Source organism: Mesitornis unicolor, unplaced genomic scaffold (genome assembly GCF_000695765.1).
Source record: "Mesitornis unicolor isolate BGI_N332 unplaced genomic scaffold, ASM69576v1 scaffold1054, whole genome shotgun sequence".
NCBI classification, from domain to species: Eukaryota; Metazoa; Chordata; class Aves; order Mesitornithiformes; family Mesitornithidae; genus Mesitornis; species Mesitornis unicolor.
In genome coordinates, this window is record NW_010180569.1 from 55,498 (window position 1) to 69,101 (window position 13,604).

Genomic DNA, 13,604 nt, shown 5'->3' on the forward strand with positions numbered 1-13,604 from the left:
AACACCCACCTCACTACAACCTCATTTCAGGTGGTTGTAGAGAGTGAAAAGGTCTCCCCTCAGCCTCCTCTTCTCCAGACTAAACAATCCCAGTTCCCTCAGCCGTTCCTCACAAGACTTGTGCTCCAGATCCCTTCACCAGCTTTGCTGCCCTTCTCTGGACATGTCCCAGTGCCTCAATGTCCTTCTTGTAGTGAGGGGCCCAAACCGAACACAGGATTTAAGGTGTGGCCTCACCAGTGCCGAGTACAGTGGAAGGATCACTTCCCTGCTCCTGCTGGCCACACTATTGTTGATGCAGGCCAGGATGCCATTTGCCTTCTTGGCCACCCGGGCACAGTGCTGGCTCATATTCAGTTGGCTGTCAACAAGGAACCCCAGGTCCTTTTCTGCCCTGCAGCTTTCCAGCCACTCACCCTCCAGCCTTTCATAAACCCATGTTGGCTGGGCCTGATCCCCTGGTTGTCTTGCACATGCCATGTGAACACATTCAAGATTAACAGCTCCATAATCTTGCCTGGTACTGAGGTCAGGCTGACAGGTCTGTAGTTTCCTGCATGCTCCTGACCCTTCCTGTAGAAGGGTGCCACATGTTGGCAAGCCTCCAGTCATTTGGGACCTTCCCTGATAACCAGGGTTGCTGATAAATGGTGGAGAGTGATTTGGCAAGCTGTTTTGTCAGCTCCCTCAGTACTCTTGGGTGGATTCCATCCAGCCCCATAGACTTGTGAGTGTCCAGGTGGTGTAGCAGGTCATTAACTGCTTCCTCCTGGATTATGTAGGGTTTATTCTGCTCTCTGTCCCTGTCTTCCAGCTCAGGGGGCTGATACCTTGAGGATAGCTGGTCTGACTATTACAGACTTAAAGACTGAGGTAAAGAAGGCATTAAGTACCTCAGCCTTTTCCTCACCCTTGGTGGCAATGTTCCACCCCACCCGGCTCTGCATCAAGTAAGACATACCAACAAGAATCAAGCCAGGTCTGGAAAGCTTTCACAAAGAGATAAAAAATGCAGAAAGGCTTGAAACAGGAATGTAAAAAGCAGTGAGAAAGACCATGTAAAAGAGCAAAACAGGGAATGCACTGTACAGATCTGAGGAAAAAGGACAAACAGCTCCAGCATGACATACAATACATTCACTGCTACCTCAGGTTCTGGGATTGTTTCAATACATTGAAAGGCATTCTGGATTATAGGCAGCCACTGAAAATACCTTGAATTTAAATTACTTTTGAAAGTACAGAGGAATTGGTAGGTGTTAACTTACCTGGGTACCTGGGGCAGATGCAGGGTACAGAATGAATTCTGCCTGTGCTGCAAGGAACTCGAACCCAGTGACTTCCTTCTCTTTTGTAATTGGTGATCTGAAGAGGACCGTACAGCGGTATTTTCATTTAGGACTTGCGACTGTTTCACGTACTCCTCATTGAGCCAGCAGCTAGCTTCCAGCTGCTCTAGGTTTTGCTTGGCTTCCAATAACTTCTGCTTCTTGACTATCCTTTCCAGCTGGAATTTGACCTTTTTCCGTCTTATGTTTCTTTCTGCCTTTTTTAAGGAGTATCTTTGCAAGAGCTCCAGCTGCACCAGTCTCTTCTTGTTCTGCTGTATCAGGGAAGGGCAGATTTCCAGCCCAATGGTGCTCTGCACCTCAGCCTCTGCACACAGCGTAGACTCTGTTTGCACTGCAAACTCCCTCTGCTGTTGCTGGAGGGCAGCCAGCCGTTTATTCTCATTTATAAGCCACTGCTGGTCTGTAAACAAAAAAATGACTGAAAGCAAGCAAAAATAATAGGAAAACTATTGTTCATTATTGTCTTGTTTCTTAATCAGCCTTGAGAGCTCATTTGAGAATAGAATTTCTATGCACATAGAGGAGTCTTGACAAACTATTTAGAGAAAAATGTGTCATTGCTGCACTTTACTGATAACCAAAAGCCTCTTCATTGGGATAAGGACTTGGATAACAACTGCAAGATATAAGCAGAGGCTTGGCTGACACAGCTGAGGAGACTGGTGAATAAGACCTTGTAGTAGAACACATTTCAATTTCTGAAAGATTACACTCAAACATCACCTCAATTTTGTTCTTTAAATACAGTGGAAGAATTGAAAAGGTCTGAGTTCAACCCTGTGCACTTTTCAGACACAGGGTTTATATTCACTGTAGTGAGGCTCTTCAGTGTGAAATACGCTACTACTTCTGCTTTAATTATTCTGAAGTGACACATTAAACTTTTTATGTGTTACTTAGGGAATGACTGTGTGTGCACTGAGAGCAGAGTTAACAAGGAAACTAGGAGAGGAAATTGTTCAGAGCTAAATGGGCCTCCGTGTTAATGCAGCAAATGGAATTTCACGCACATGCTAACGAGCCTTTGACTACGAAATTCCTACATTTCGAGTGAAAAAAATAAGCATATGTGCAATCTTACAGCATTACTGACTTCTCACCACAGCATTTGAGTGTTTTACAACTATTCTAAAACAAACACTTCTCTTTGTGTCTAGCTACTGTGAGGAAAGTGACTCTATCCCAGCTAAAACGATAATTACCAACTTGTTTCCACTAAATTGAACACTGTCCTTCTCTCAGAAATGCAGCTCTTCTGAATAGAAAAATGAATTTTACAATTGAATTCCACTAAACCCAGGACATAGCAGGAACAGTTTTGGGCTGGGCTTACCTTCAATCTGCAGTTCTTACTGAATAAGCAACATTTCCTTGTTTATTCAGGGGGTTAGGAATTAAGAGATATTTAAGTCTGATGGGATGAACAAGGGCTAGTGCAGCTCTGCACAGCTGAGCTGCAAGGGAGGAATTTTGGGCTGTTGAAGTTCCCCTAATGTAAGAAATGTGACCATCATTAGTGCATAGGCATTGTTAGCATTGCTTGCTGGATGACTACTGATCTTGCTAAACATACTTCATTAATGATCCCTACCACAATGAGTCTCCTGTCTTGTTTATGTTGGTAGTTCTGCTCAAAGCACATGCACAGAAGTAGGAATTCTAACTCTGTGGTTACTCTACAGACACAAGTAATTATTTTAGTTATTTTATCTTAATGGCGTTTTCAATTTGCCCATACAAAGCATTTTTCTAGCAAGCAGAATATTTGGCAGACAAGAGTTTGCCTGCAACAGAGCTGTAAGCTCTAAGATGCTAATTAATCTCTGCTCACAAACTTGCCTCCGTCAGGAGCTGAGACACAGAGGGTACAGAAAAGGTGGAGAAATGTGGTGGGCTGCCAAGCCAAGAATTGTATTTGGCTGGCAAAAACCACCTGCTTGGCTAAGGTTCACATGAACACAGCAAAAAGAGGAGAACTAGATGGGAGCAGAGAACAAGTCTACAGAGATATGAAATAAAGACATTTTGGGGGAACTCTCCCGGTTCTCTGTACTATCAACATACCCTAAGTTCGTTTCTGCTACATCCCATCACCACAGTTTCCTTTTAATGTCTTCATTGTGACTGGCATAATTAAAATATAGCAAACTGTATAAGTTAGGATCTGGGAAGCTTCCAAAAATTCAGTTTTCCTGTTTCAGGAACTAATAGCAGGTTTTGCCAAGTGGCAACAGTGCCTTTGTAATAGGCATATTTTGCTTATCAAGAAACTTGAATCAAATCATTAATTAGAAGACAAAGTAGAGAACACTACAACAACCCAATTTCAGTGGTCAAAACCATCTGAAGGTTCAGAATGTTCCAAATCAGTTTCCAAATCCAACTCAGCTCAAGCCCACCAAGACATCTTGCTCATTATGTCTGCCTGCATGCAAAGCAGCACCACTGGGGGTCAGGAGCCACTGACACCAAAAGAATACCTCTGAATACACTGTGGTTACACCTTAGGATGGGGAACAGCACGGGGGACAAGAAGTTCAGTGCCACAGGGGAGTAGCCTGCTGGTGCTGTAATCCCCAGCAGAGCTCATTAAACATTGCTGCTGGTACAATGCGAAGGAGGCCCTTTAGTCCTGTTAATCAAAGCACTGTTCTCAAGGGAAAGACAATTACAGGAGAAAACTAATAATAAGTCATAATAAAAGTTGCACCCATAATGTAAAGTGTAACTAGGACAAAAACATCAAGAGGATGAAAGAATGCAGTACTGTAAGGAAAGTGAGAGCACAGAAGCAGGAGGTACCCACTTTCTTGGATCTGCTGGTTGATTTGTGCTTGGTCGTTTTCTAGTTCCCGCTCTGCTTTGATCTGTCCTCTCAAGATCTGCTGCTTTAAATCCTCAACATAGAGCTGCTGCCGTTGAACTTGTTTTCTGTGGAAAGCTTCCTGGTCTCTCAGTTTCTGCTTGTACTCCTCATGCACAGCATCTATTTCTCTGCTGTTGGAAATGTTGACAGTGAATTTAAACCAGAAACAAATATCAAAGATTTGTAATAAAACAAGTCATATTATTAAAGAAAGACAGACAACATTCAAGATATTTTTTTGTTCCATGAAAGTGCATTCTGACAAAAAATCGTGATGGTAAAGTAGCTGTGTATGCATGTCACAACAAGCTACAATCCTGTAAGTACCATAAATGCCAGCAAACATGAAAGCTCTCATGGTGAAGCAGAAAATTCCACCACCAGAAAGACAATAGCAAAAATAATTTTAAAGATATTATCACTTTTCATTTTGCTGTAGCTCTTCCAAAAATGAAACTGGGGAGGTGGGTTGTTTGTATGTCATACAATTTTATAACCCCTGTATAGGATATTTGCCATCTAAGTACTTCAAAGTGCTTTACAGAAATGACAAACATTCTTCTCTCTTTTCAGGTCAAAAATCTTCAACCTAAAAAGGGTTACAAGCACTGCTGAGATTACACCGACTGTCTCTGGCAGTACCAAGGCAAGAACTTGATCACCCAGTTCTCTGGGTTGGATGAGAACAACAACTATATTAGGTTACTGCTTCTATATTTGGAGCAGGATTGTGATCAGAAAAGTGACTAACCTGTGAAAAAATGCCTTACAGTCCCTTCCAAGATGTTTGGTTCCTGACTGGGTGCTAAAATGTTAAATGCACACACACACACACACACACAGAGTAACAATCAAAATAGTATCTATTCTTAGCATGATCCATGATAATATTCAAAATACATTAACCCTCTGAAAGGAATACATATTCTACCTGTCCACACTTTATGATCAGAAATTCTTAACGTTAAAGTTGTATTATATATAAAGGTGACATATGATCTTAGCCTGTTTTGTTTCTAAACACCACATCAGTATATGTAACCTCAGAATATTAGCTCTTTAGGTCTTGAAAAATTATTTAAAATATATTTTACTAATGAAGTAAATGATGTATTAAGAAGTGTTTATTACATTTTTAAAGAGAGCAAAGGTATCAAAACTCTAAAGAGTCCCTGAAGGCCAAAAGAAAACAAAAATATAATTTCAAATGAAATGCTTTGGAAACACGATGTTGTTTGCAAAATCATTACCAATACAAGGTCACCTGTATGAAAAAAGCATTTGACCTTTGCTACATAGGAATTAATTTGACATCTCTATTTAGAACTATTATAGAACTATTTAGACTGTAAGCATGTCTTCAACGCAATCATTTCCACAGCAACAACTTTGCTTCCATGTGCTAGATTAGCAGACAAAGCAGATGAAACAATTAAGCATCAAAAGTCTACCAATCTTCTGGAGTACCTTTACAGGGAACATCCATGTCACTTTCTTAAGGAGTAGTGGGAAAGCCTCGTTACATGAAAGTCTTAAGTTCAATAATTTACAATATTACTGTGACTCTCTTTCGCTCACCTGAGGAAAATAGAATTCAGTTTGGTTTTAATGTTTATGTAAATGTAAAGCTGGTGAGAATAACTGAAAAGGAACACCTTCTGCTCAGAGTAGATAGGATGGTGAGGGCTCTGGAGAACAAGCCTGATGAGGAGCGGCTGAGGGAACTGGGCTTGTTTAGCCTGGAGAAGAGAAGGCTGAGGGGAGACCTCATCACCACCTACAACTGCCTCAAGGGAGCTTGGAGAGAGGTGGGTGCTGGGCTCTTCTCCCAGGTGATGGGGGATAGAACAAGGGGAAACGGCACCAAGCTGTGCCAAGGGAGGTTCAGGTTAGAGCTAAGGAGGAAGTTCTTTACTGAGAGGGTCGTCAGAAGCTGGAACAGGCTGCCCAGGGAGGTGGTGGAGTCACCATCCCTGGATGTATTTAAAGAGCGGGTAGACGAGGTACTTAGGGATATGGTTTAGGGGGTAGACAGGAGCGGTTGGACGTGATGATCTCAGAGGTCTTTTCCAACCGAGCAATTCTGTGTGATTCTGTGTGAGTACAAACTTTGCTACTCTGCTAAACAGCTTGTGTCTGTTTGGGACCCACAGGAACAAATTATAAAAACAGGCAGCTCCAAGATCTATTTGTCCTTGGTTTGACTATGAAGATGCCAACAATCTGTGGCATGTAATTTTTTCCTCTCGGATAAACTTTAATTAATCCCCAAGAAATAGGACAGGGATGCCTCATCTCTTATTCAGCTGAAGTAGGTTTGAATTGACACTTCACTGCTGCACTGAAACACTCGTATGGCCATTACAGATCTCCAGCTGTTCAGGTATTTGTCATGACACCAGCTACTGGGGAACAAACTCAGAGGTTAAAGCTAGACTGCTCAACTAAAGCAGCATCACTTTTCAAACATAGTATTAAATCTGAAGGATCTCATTTAGGAAAAACTCTCATGGTTTTAACTCAGATGGATGCTTTCCCTGAATGCGGCTTCCAGGTTATCTTCCATAATTTCCAAAGGAAATGTAATGGAGCAGCAATATAATCTAGAGGTCAAAGTATTGATCTGAAACAGAAAACCTCTCTGACTTTGAAGCAGTTATCTCATGTCTGTGCTTTCATGTACTTAGGCTGCAAGGTCTTCAAGGGAAGGACTGCTTCTCGGTGCCTGCGCACTAAACCTAACAGAGCCTTGATGTCAGCCAAAGCCTCTTCTCACTGATATGCTAAAAGTAATAACCCTTATAGCAACTGTAAATGTTAAGTCTCTGCAGCTACTCTGACGATTGGGTAGTCTTTAATCTGTTTTGCTAACAGACATACAAAAACTCTGACTCCTGTAGTGGTAAGAAAGTTGAAAAACGTGAGCCTAAATTTGTTACTGGCCAATTGCATGACCTTGGGCAAGTCACTTAGTCTGAGACATGTGTGAAAGAAGCAATGTTCATCCAGGAGGAGCGATGAGGATCCATTATAAAATATCAGAAAGTCAAGAATCAGAAAAGTCGATTTCTATTCATTTATCATTATTAGCACCACTCTGTATGAGATTGAGGAAACTGAGCCATTGCCAGTAAATCTGAAAAGCTGAGCATGATAGTAAAGTAGTAGACAAAGAATTCCTGTTCTGCAACTGTTTACTAGAACTAGATAAACTAAGATTCCTCTTACAAAATGTCTTATACTCTTCTTAATCATGACCTTTAGCTCTCAGTCATTCTTTCCATAAAATCAACCTAACAGAGTTCAAATTGTTTGCAAATTGAAACCCAGAATATTTCAGTATATGAGACAACTCAGTATTGCATTTCAATCCAAAGACCTCACAATGCTCCCAGAGGCCGCCAGGTAACATCTGTTTACAGCTGGAAAAGTGTCATAAGCTCTTCCCAGACTTTCCAGCAATGCTGAAACCACACCACCCCTGCCATATATTATGAAGGATCAGAGAATAAGCAATGCAAACAATGTACATGGAAGTGTGCTGTTTGCTGTTCTCATAAGCACTAGCGTATTCCCTCATGTGTGTAGTAATGGCTTTTTGCTGAACTAACATGAAACTTAAGATCCTTTCCAACAGAGCAGAACATGATGCAGGCCAAACTGATGTTATTAATAACAGCTCCATACTACGACTACACCCCACAAATGCAAGGAGTATAAAGGCATACCCATACTTCACTTTAAACTTTGGAGAAACAAACATGGCACAGCAACCATTACATTACTATTAATGCTTTTGTTCTGGTTATGCAGCTAGTTGGTACAGTTGTTTCTCTCTAAGGTTAAAGTTTCTGTAATGAAACACAGTTGCTGAAGGTTATGTTGATTCTATGACATAAGCCTCGGCCCCAAGATCTAACAAGTATTAGGTTTAGGGTTCAGAGAACCACAAAGCCTACAGCCCTATGTTGATTCTATGACATAAGCCTTGGCCCCAAGATCTAACAAGTATTAGGTTTAGCGTTCAGAGAACCACAAAGCCTACAGCCCCATGGACAGTGGGGCTGAAAAAGGCATGCCAAGGGAAGCATTGCACTGGAAAAGAAAAAAAATAGCCTCTCTACTCTGCTCTCATGAGACCCCATCTGGAGTACTGCGGGCCTTGAACATAAGAAGGATATCAAGCTACTGGAGCAGATCCAGAGGAGGGTCATGAAGTTGATCAGAGGAATGGAGCACCTCCCCTATGAGGACTGGCTGAGAGAGTTGGGGCTGTCCAGCCTGGAGAAGAGAAGGCTCTGGGGAAACCTTATTGTGACCTTCCAGTTCCTCAAGGGGTCCTACAGGAAAGCTGGGAAGGGACTTTTCACAAGGGCAGGTAGCAATGGAATGAGGAGAATGGTATTAAACTGGAAGAGGGTAGATTTAGATGAGATATTATGAAGAAATTTACTGGGAGGGTGGTGAGACACTGGCACAAGTTGCCCAGGGAAGCTGTGGCTGCCTCCTCCTGGAAGTGTTCAAGGCCAGGTTGGACAGGGCTTTGGGCAGCCTGGTCTGGTGGAGGTGTCCCTGTCCATGGCAGGGCAGTTGGACCAGATAATCTTTAAGGTCCCTTCCAACCTAAACCATTCTATGAGTCTATAAGGTGTATATATATATGAATTGCAGTTCTGCTGCTATCCTAATTTTTAATAGTAAAAAAACCAGACCAAAACAACCCACCAGGCAGCAAAGAGACACCTGAGTACCTGAATACAGAGACTGAACATTAAACAGCTTTTAATGGAATTCCTTCTTAAAGATGGTTTTCTCAAGGGTAACAAAAAGCTAATGAGAAATCCTGCACAGCCACTTACATAACACAGGTACGGCAGAAGATGGAGTGGTTTTCCTCTGGTCGTGAGACCACTGACCATGAGAGCAAAAGGACTGGCTGGTGTGGGTTAGGGATACAGGTCTGTCTCTCACAGAAACTGCTGAAACCAAGAACATGAAGTAAGAACGCTGCCTTTCTACCTTTGAACATGCTATGTCACGTCAACACACCCTTGGTGCTTTGTGGAAATAACATCATGAACTAAACTAAAAAAAATGAAGTGCCAATGGCCCAGAAAGAAAATAACAGATTCATACACACTTTGTAGCTAAATCACCTAATAGAAAATTTAAAGGACAATAGGTTTGTGTAATACATGTTTGAATGATTAAACTAAAACCAAATATCAATTCAATTAAGTATTTAGCCATATTCTGTAACAGGTTGATAAGATCACTCATTTCTTTAATCTAAAACATTTTAAATCAAATGTACTGTTATATTAAGACTTGAAATAGAAGAATCCTATGAGATGCAGGAAACAGCACAGCCCAGTTTTTGCTATTTGCTTGTATCCCTGCCTTTCCACATAAGCAAACTGCACTCGGTATAGTTCTAGAAGAATACAATATAACCTCAGGACAAACATAAGACAAACAGCTTCATTTCTGTAGGTATCGAGACATACATAAAATCTTAGTTTCACATACTCTGGCACACAGCATACAAAAATAAACAACCCTGCACAGAATTTCATAAAAGCATGCAGATTTCTAGGTGTACCAAATCAGCAAGAAGTGTCAACAGTTACCCCTCCTCCAAGTAAACCTTTAAAAAGAGCAAGTAAAATTACAACGGCAGAAAGACACCAACCTTAAACTAAAGAGAAGCACAAATTACTGAGAAAAATTTCATATTATACCAATGCTGCCGGATTGTCTTTCCGTCTCATTTTTCTCTCCACAAAGTTTGCATGATGCATGCTAAATGAACCATCTGTAAATCCACATTTTTTCCAGCCTGTTTTGTCATCAGCTCTCCGGGATCCTATTGTGCAATTCTCCTCCCCTCTTCCCCAAACACTTCTACTGCTGATGCAGAGGCTGGCGGCTGCTACAGCATAATGCAGTTTTCAGTAACTATGGCAGCAATAGCTCTGTGGTGAGGCTGAAAGCCTCCTGCAACAAAACCATAAAGCCCAAGCAGAGAAACTCAAGTGAAAATAACCACTCTTGCTAAAAGCTGAAATTTGCCAGTTTTCTCAAAGCAAACATTAGTCAAGTTAGCATCCCTATCCTTCTGTCTGCCTAGTATTCAAGTCCCATTTTTCTGTTACAAATGATTTTTTTCCAGGGGAAGAGGAGTTAATAACGAGGCAGAAAAAAAAGCTGTTGGCAAGGCATTTTGCACCCTTGCAAATCCCAGCACTGAGAGCAATCACAGGTCAGATTTACGAGCCTATCCACTGATATACATCCAGCCCCGCTCCATCCTCCCCCTCCACTCGTGTCCAATCCAGGGCCCTTCCTGCAGGGCTTTAGAGCATCACACAGCAGCAGGCACTACGCAGCTGCACAGGATCGTACCTGCTCTTGCCTAGCACAGGGGCTCAAACAGCTCCCTTCTCCTCCCTACAGCAAAGGGAAGAGCGAGGAAGGACATACGGAGACCTTGCATTACCACCTCCTCCAGCCTCCTGAAGCAATGCCACTCACATAATTCAAAGCAAATTAAAGCAGTAACTCAAAGCAAATTAAAGCAATAATTCAAAGCAAATTAAGGGGGAAGGGGGAGGGGGAAGGGGCATGGGGAGCAGGAGGTGGGATCCAGAAATCAGTCAAAATGGCCAGGAGAGTCAGAAACCCTTAAAAATAAGAACCTTCCAGAAATGTGCACACAGAGGAATCCCCTTCGGTGAAGTCACCATCAGGTGAAATATCATTTGGACTTTTGATTAGCTGGTTTGCTTACAGAAAAAGCACACCCATGCATTTTTGTTCGGAGTTTTCTTTCGTGTTTTAGCTTTTTTTAATGCAAAGCCAATTTTTGTGTCTTTGCCTAACTGCTCCCCCCCATCCCCAAACAGCAATAAGGCAGCAACTTATTTAAGGCAACTCTTAAATACGCTTCTAAACCAGAGCTCTCTTTGGCAAGGAGTCACAGGCACAAGATACAGACACACTCCAGTAAAGGTCACTGCTGCCTTGCTAAATTCCAGTTCAGCTGGGACTACAATTTATCACAGGTTTTCCCCTTGCAATTTCAGTTACGTATAGAATCAGTTCTTTCCCCTGCTAACACACTATGTGTGATTCTGCTGTAAGTTGTAGACTTGTTGTAGTTGACACAGTGCATTCCTCTGTGAAATGAAATATTTGAGGGATCTTTGAAGAGATGTAAAAGATTTCTTTATCTGTAGAGCACTTTGAAATTCTCAAATGAAAGCTGTTAGCAAGAACTCGCAGTACTATTTTTACAAATAATAGTTGGGCATGTTAACTGTACCACATTAGAATAATAACTGTTGTGTTCTCCAGCATCAGATGCCATATCTATGGGCACTATTTCCTTTCCAGTCCAGTAAAATTTCACACATTCTTATAAGAGGATTTTTTTTCTGGTTTAACAGTGTTGGTATTTTCAAGGAAAAAGAGCTTAAACATGTTACAAGCAGCTAAAATTAATTCAAAGTACTGCTACACCACTGCACTCTAATGGAACAACCCCTGGTGTTTTTTTTTCAAACCAGCAAGAGAACAAAATCAGGTTTTATATTTATATGCAGTACGGTATTAAGGCAACGACAGGAGCAAGAACTTCATTATCAACTTATTTGTGGTGATACTGTCATATGAAGACTGACGCCAGTCACAAGCTTTCTACGTGGCTTGTGACTATCAAAGCTGGCTGACAACAAACATCAGGTTTGAAGTGTTGAGGCTCTTCTGAGTAGGGTGTATGAGCAAACAGCCAAGTAACAGTACAATGAATCACTCTCCTGTTAAAGAAAAGTTTCATGCTTAAAGTTACAATTATTGGGTGCAACAGTAGGAATTGGTTTTCTCTCCCATTTCTCAAAATATTTTAACATACAATTAGAGGTGATTCAACCCATGAACGCACATGAGAAAATAATGTCATTATAGTGACAGCACAGGAGATGAGACTGTAAGGAATCACTATCATAATATACATGTTCACATGTTGTGACATAAAAACCCCACAAGAAAGCAAGAGAGCATCAGTTCTTGATTGAAGAATATTTAAATCCATGGAAGCCCAACAAATTCTGAACTACTTTTTGTGAGTTTTGTCAGTTGTTGTACTTCTCTGCATGAATGAACCATGCTCTATGCTAGCACTTCTTTTTTGGACTCTTCCATAATGCTCTTTTCTTTTCACCAGAGGAGAACCCAATTTGCCACGGCATTTTTCATATACTAATGAGTATTCACAGTACCTACTACTGACATCTTATTTATTCTGGTTTAAGGTTCTGATACATTGTAAATTGGTGGCAGCTTCAGTGTAACCCCCACTCTAGTCATGGCTTAGGATACAGGTTACACATGTAACAAAGGTGCAAACGTAGTTGCAGAGACTGGCCTGTAATTCAGCTGCACGTACAGACTCTTGTTTCCATATGATGAAGTCTAATTAAAGCGTGAAGGCTAGTTTGCATGCCTTCTGGAAGAAATCATTGTAGCACAGGAGAAAGACAATGCTAGAGAGGCTAACAAATTCAGTGTGTTTTAGACCTACCTTAGTTCAGGAGAACATTTGTTTTCTTTACAGTTTCTACATTTTTGACTGTAAAAAAGAAAATGGAAATCATTAAGAGGTTCAAAAAAGGCAAGAAAACTTCACTGAAGCCTACTATACACAGAGATGTTATAATTTTCAGTAGAGGAAGACTCTAAGATGCAGATTGCTAGCAGTTGGGAGAGCACCAAGAACAAGCAGGGGCGGGGGGCTGTAGGGGGGCTGTAGGAGGGCATGAGCTTGCTCTGTTTTTATATTTTCTTTTAAGCATCTCTTTCTGACAAAAATAAGACACTGGACTTTTATTGATGAGCAAATAAGCACTCGCTGTAGTCTACTGAGCCTGCAAATTACCTCAGGCACACCTTTTAGGACTTGACATTGACTTTTCTTCACAAAAGTTGGACATTTGACAGACTACATATATATAATTTTATAGGGGGGCATGAGCTTGCTCTATTTTTATATTTTCTTTCAAGCATCTCTTTCTGACAGAAATAAGACACTGGACTAGGTGGACTTTTTATTGATGAGCAAATAAGCACTCCCTATAGTCCACTGAGCTTGCAAATTACCTCAGACACACTTTTTAGGACTTGACATTGACTTTTCTTCACAAAAGTTGGACATTTGACAGACTACATATATATAATTTTATTCTCATATTACAGATACTAGGCTAGGTATCTTGATCATAACCCCCTCCATAAGCAAAACTACTGGTCTAGACAGAAACACAGGCTTCCTGGTTACTGGTAGGGAAGACCGAGTTGTTCAATTCGGCTTACCTTTGCCAAAAAAAACT

At 41.2% G+C, this 13,604-nt stretch overlaps 1 protein-coding gene across 1 annotated transcript in view; it reads right to left on the reverse strand.

Annotated features, from left to right (window-relative positions):
• STARD9 (StAR-related lipid transfer (START) domain containing 9) overlaps positions 1–13,604 on the reverse strand; it is a 63,019-nt gene that overhangs the window by 20,198 nt on the left and 29,217 nt on the right. Inside the window, exons 19-21 of the mRNA XM_010183103.1 lie at positions 12,800–12,847; positions 4,159–4,349; positions 1,269–1,752 (exon numbers count right to left, since the gene is read on the reverse strand). Of these exons, the coding sequence (XP_010181405.1) occupies positions 1,269–1,752; positions 4,159–4,349; positions 12,800–12,847 (723 nt within the window). The remainder of the gene's footprint in view (positions 1–1,268; positions 1,753–4,158; positions 4,350–12,799; positions 12,848–13,604) is intronic.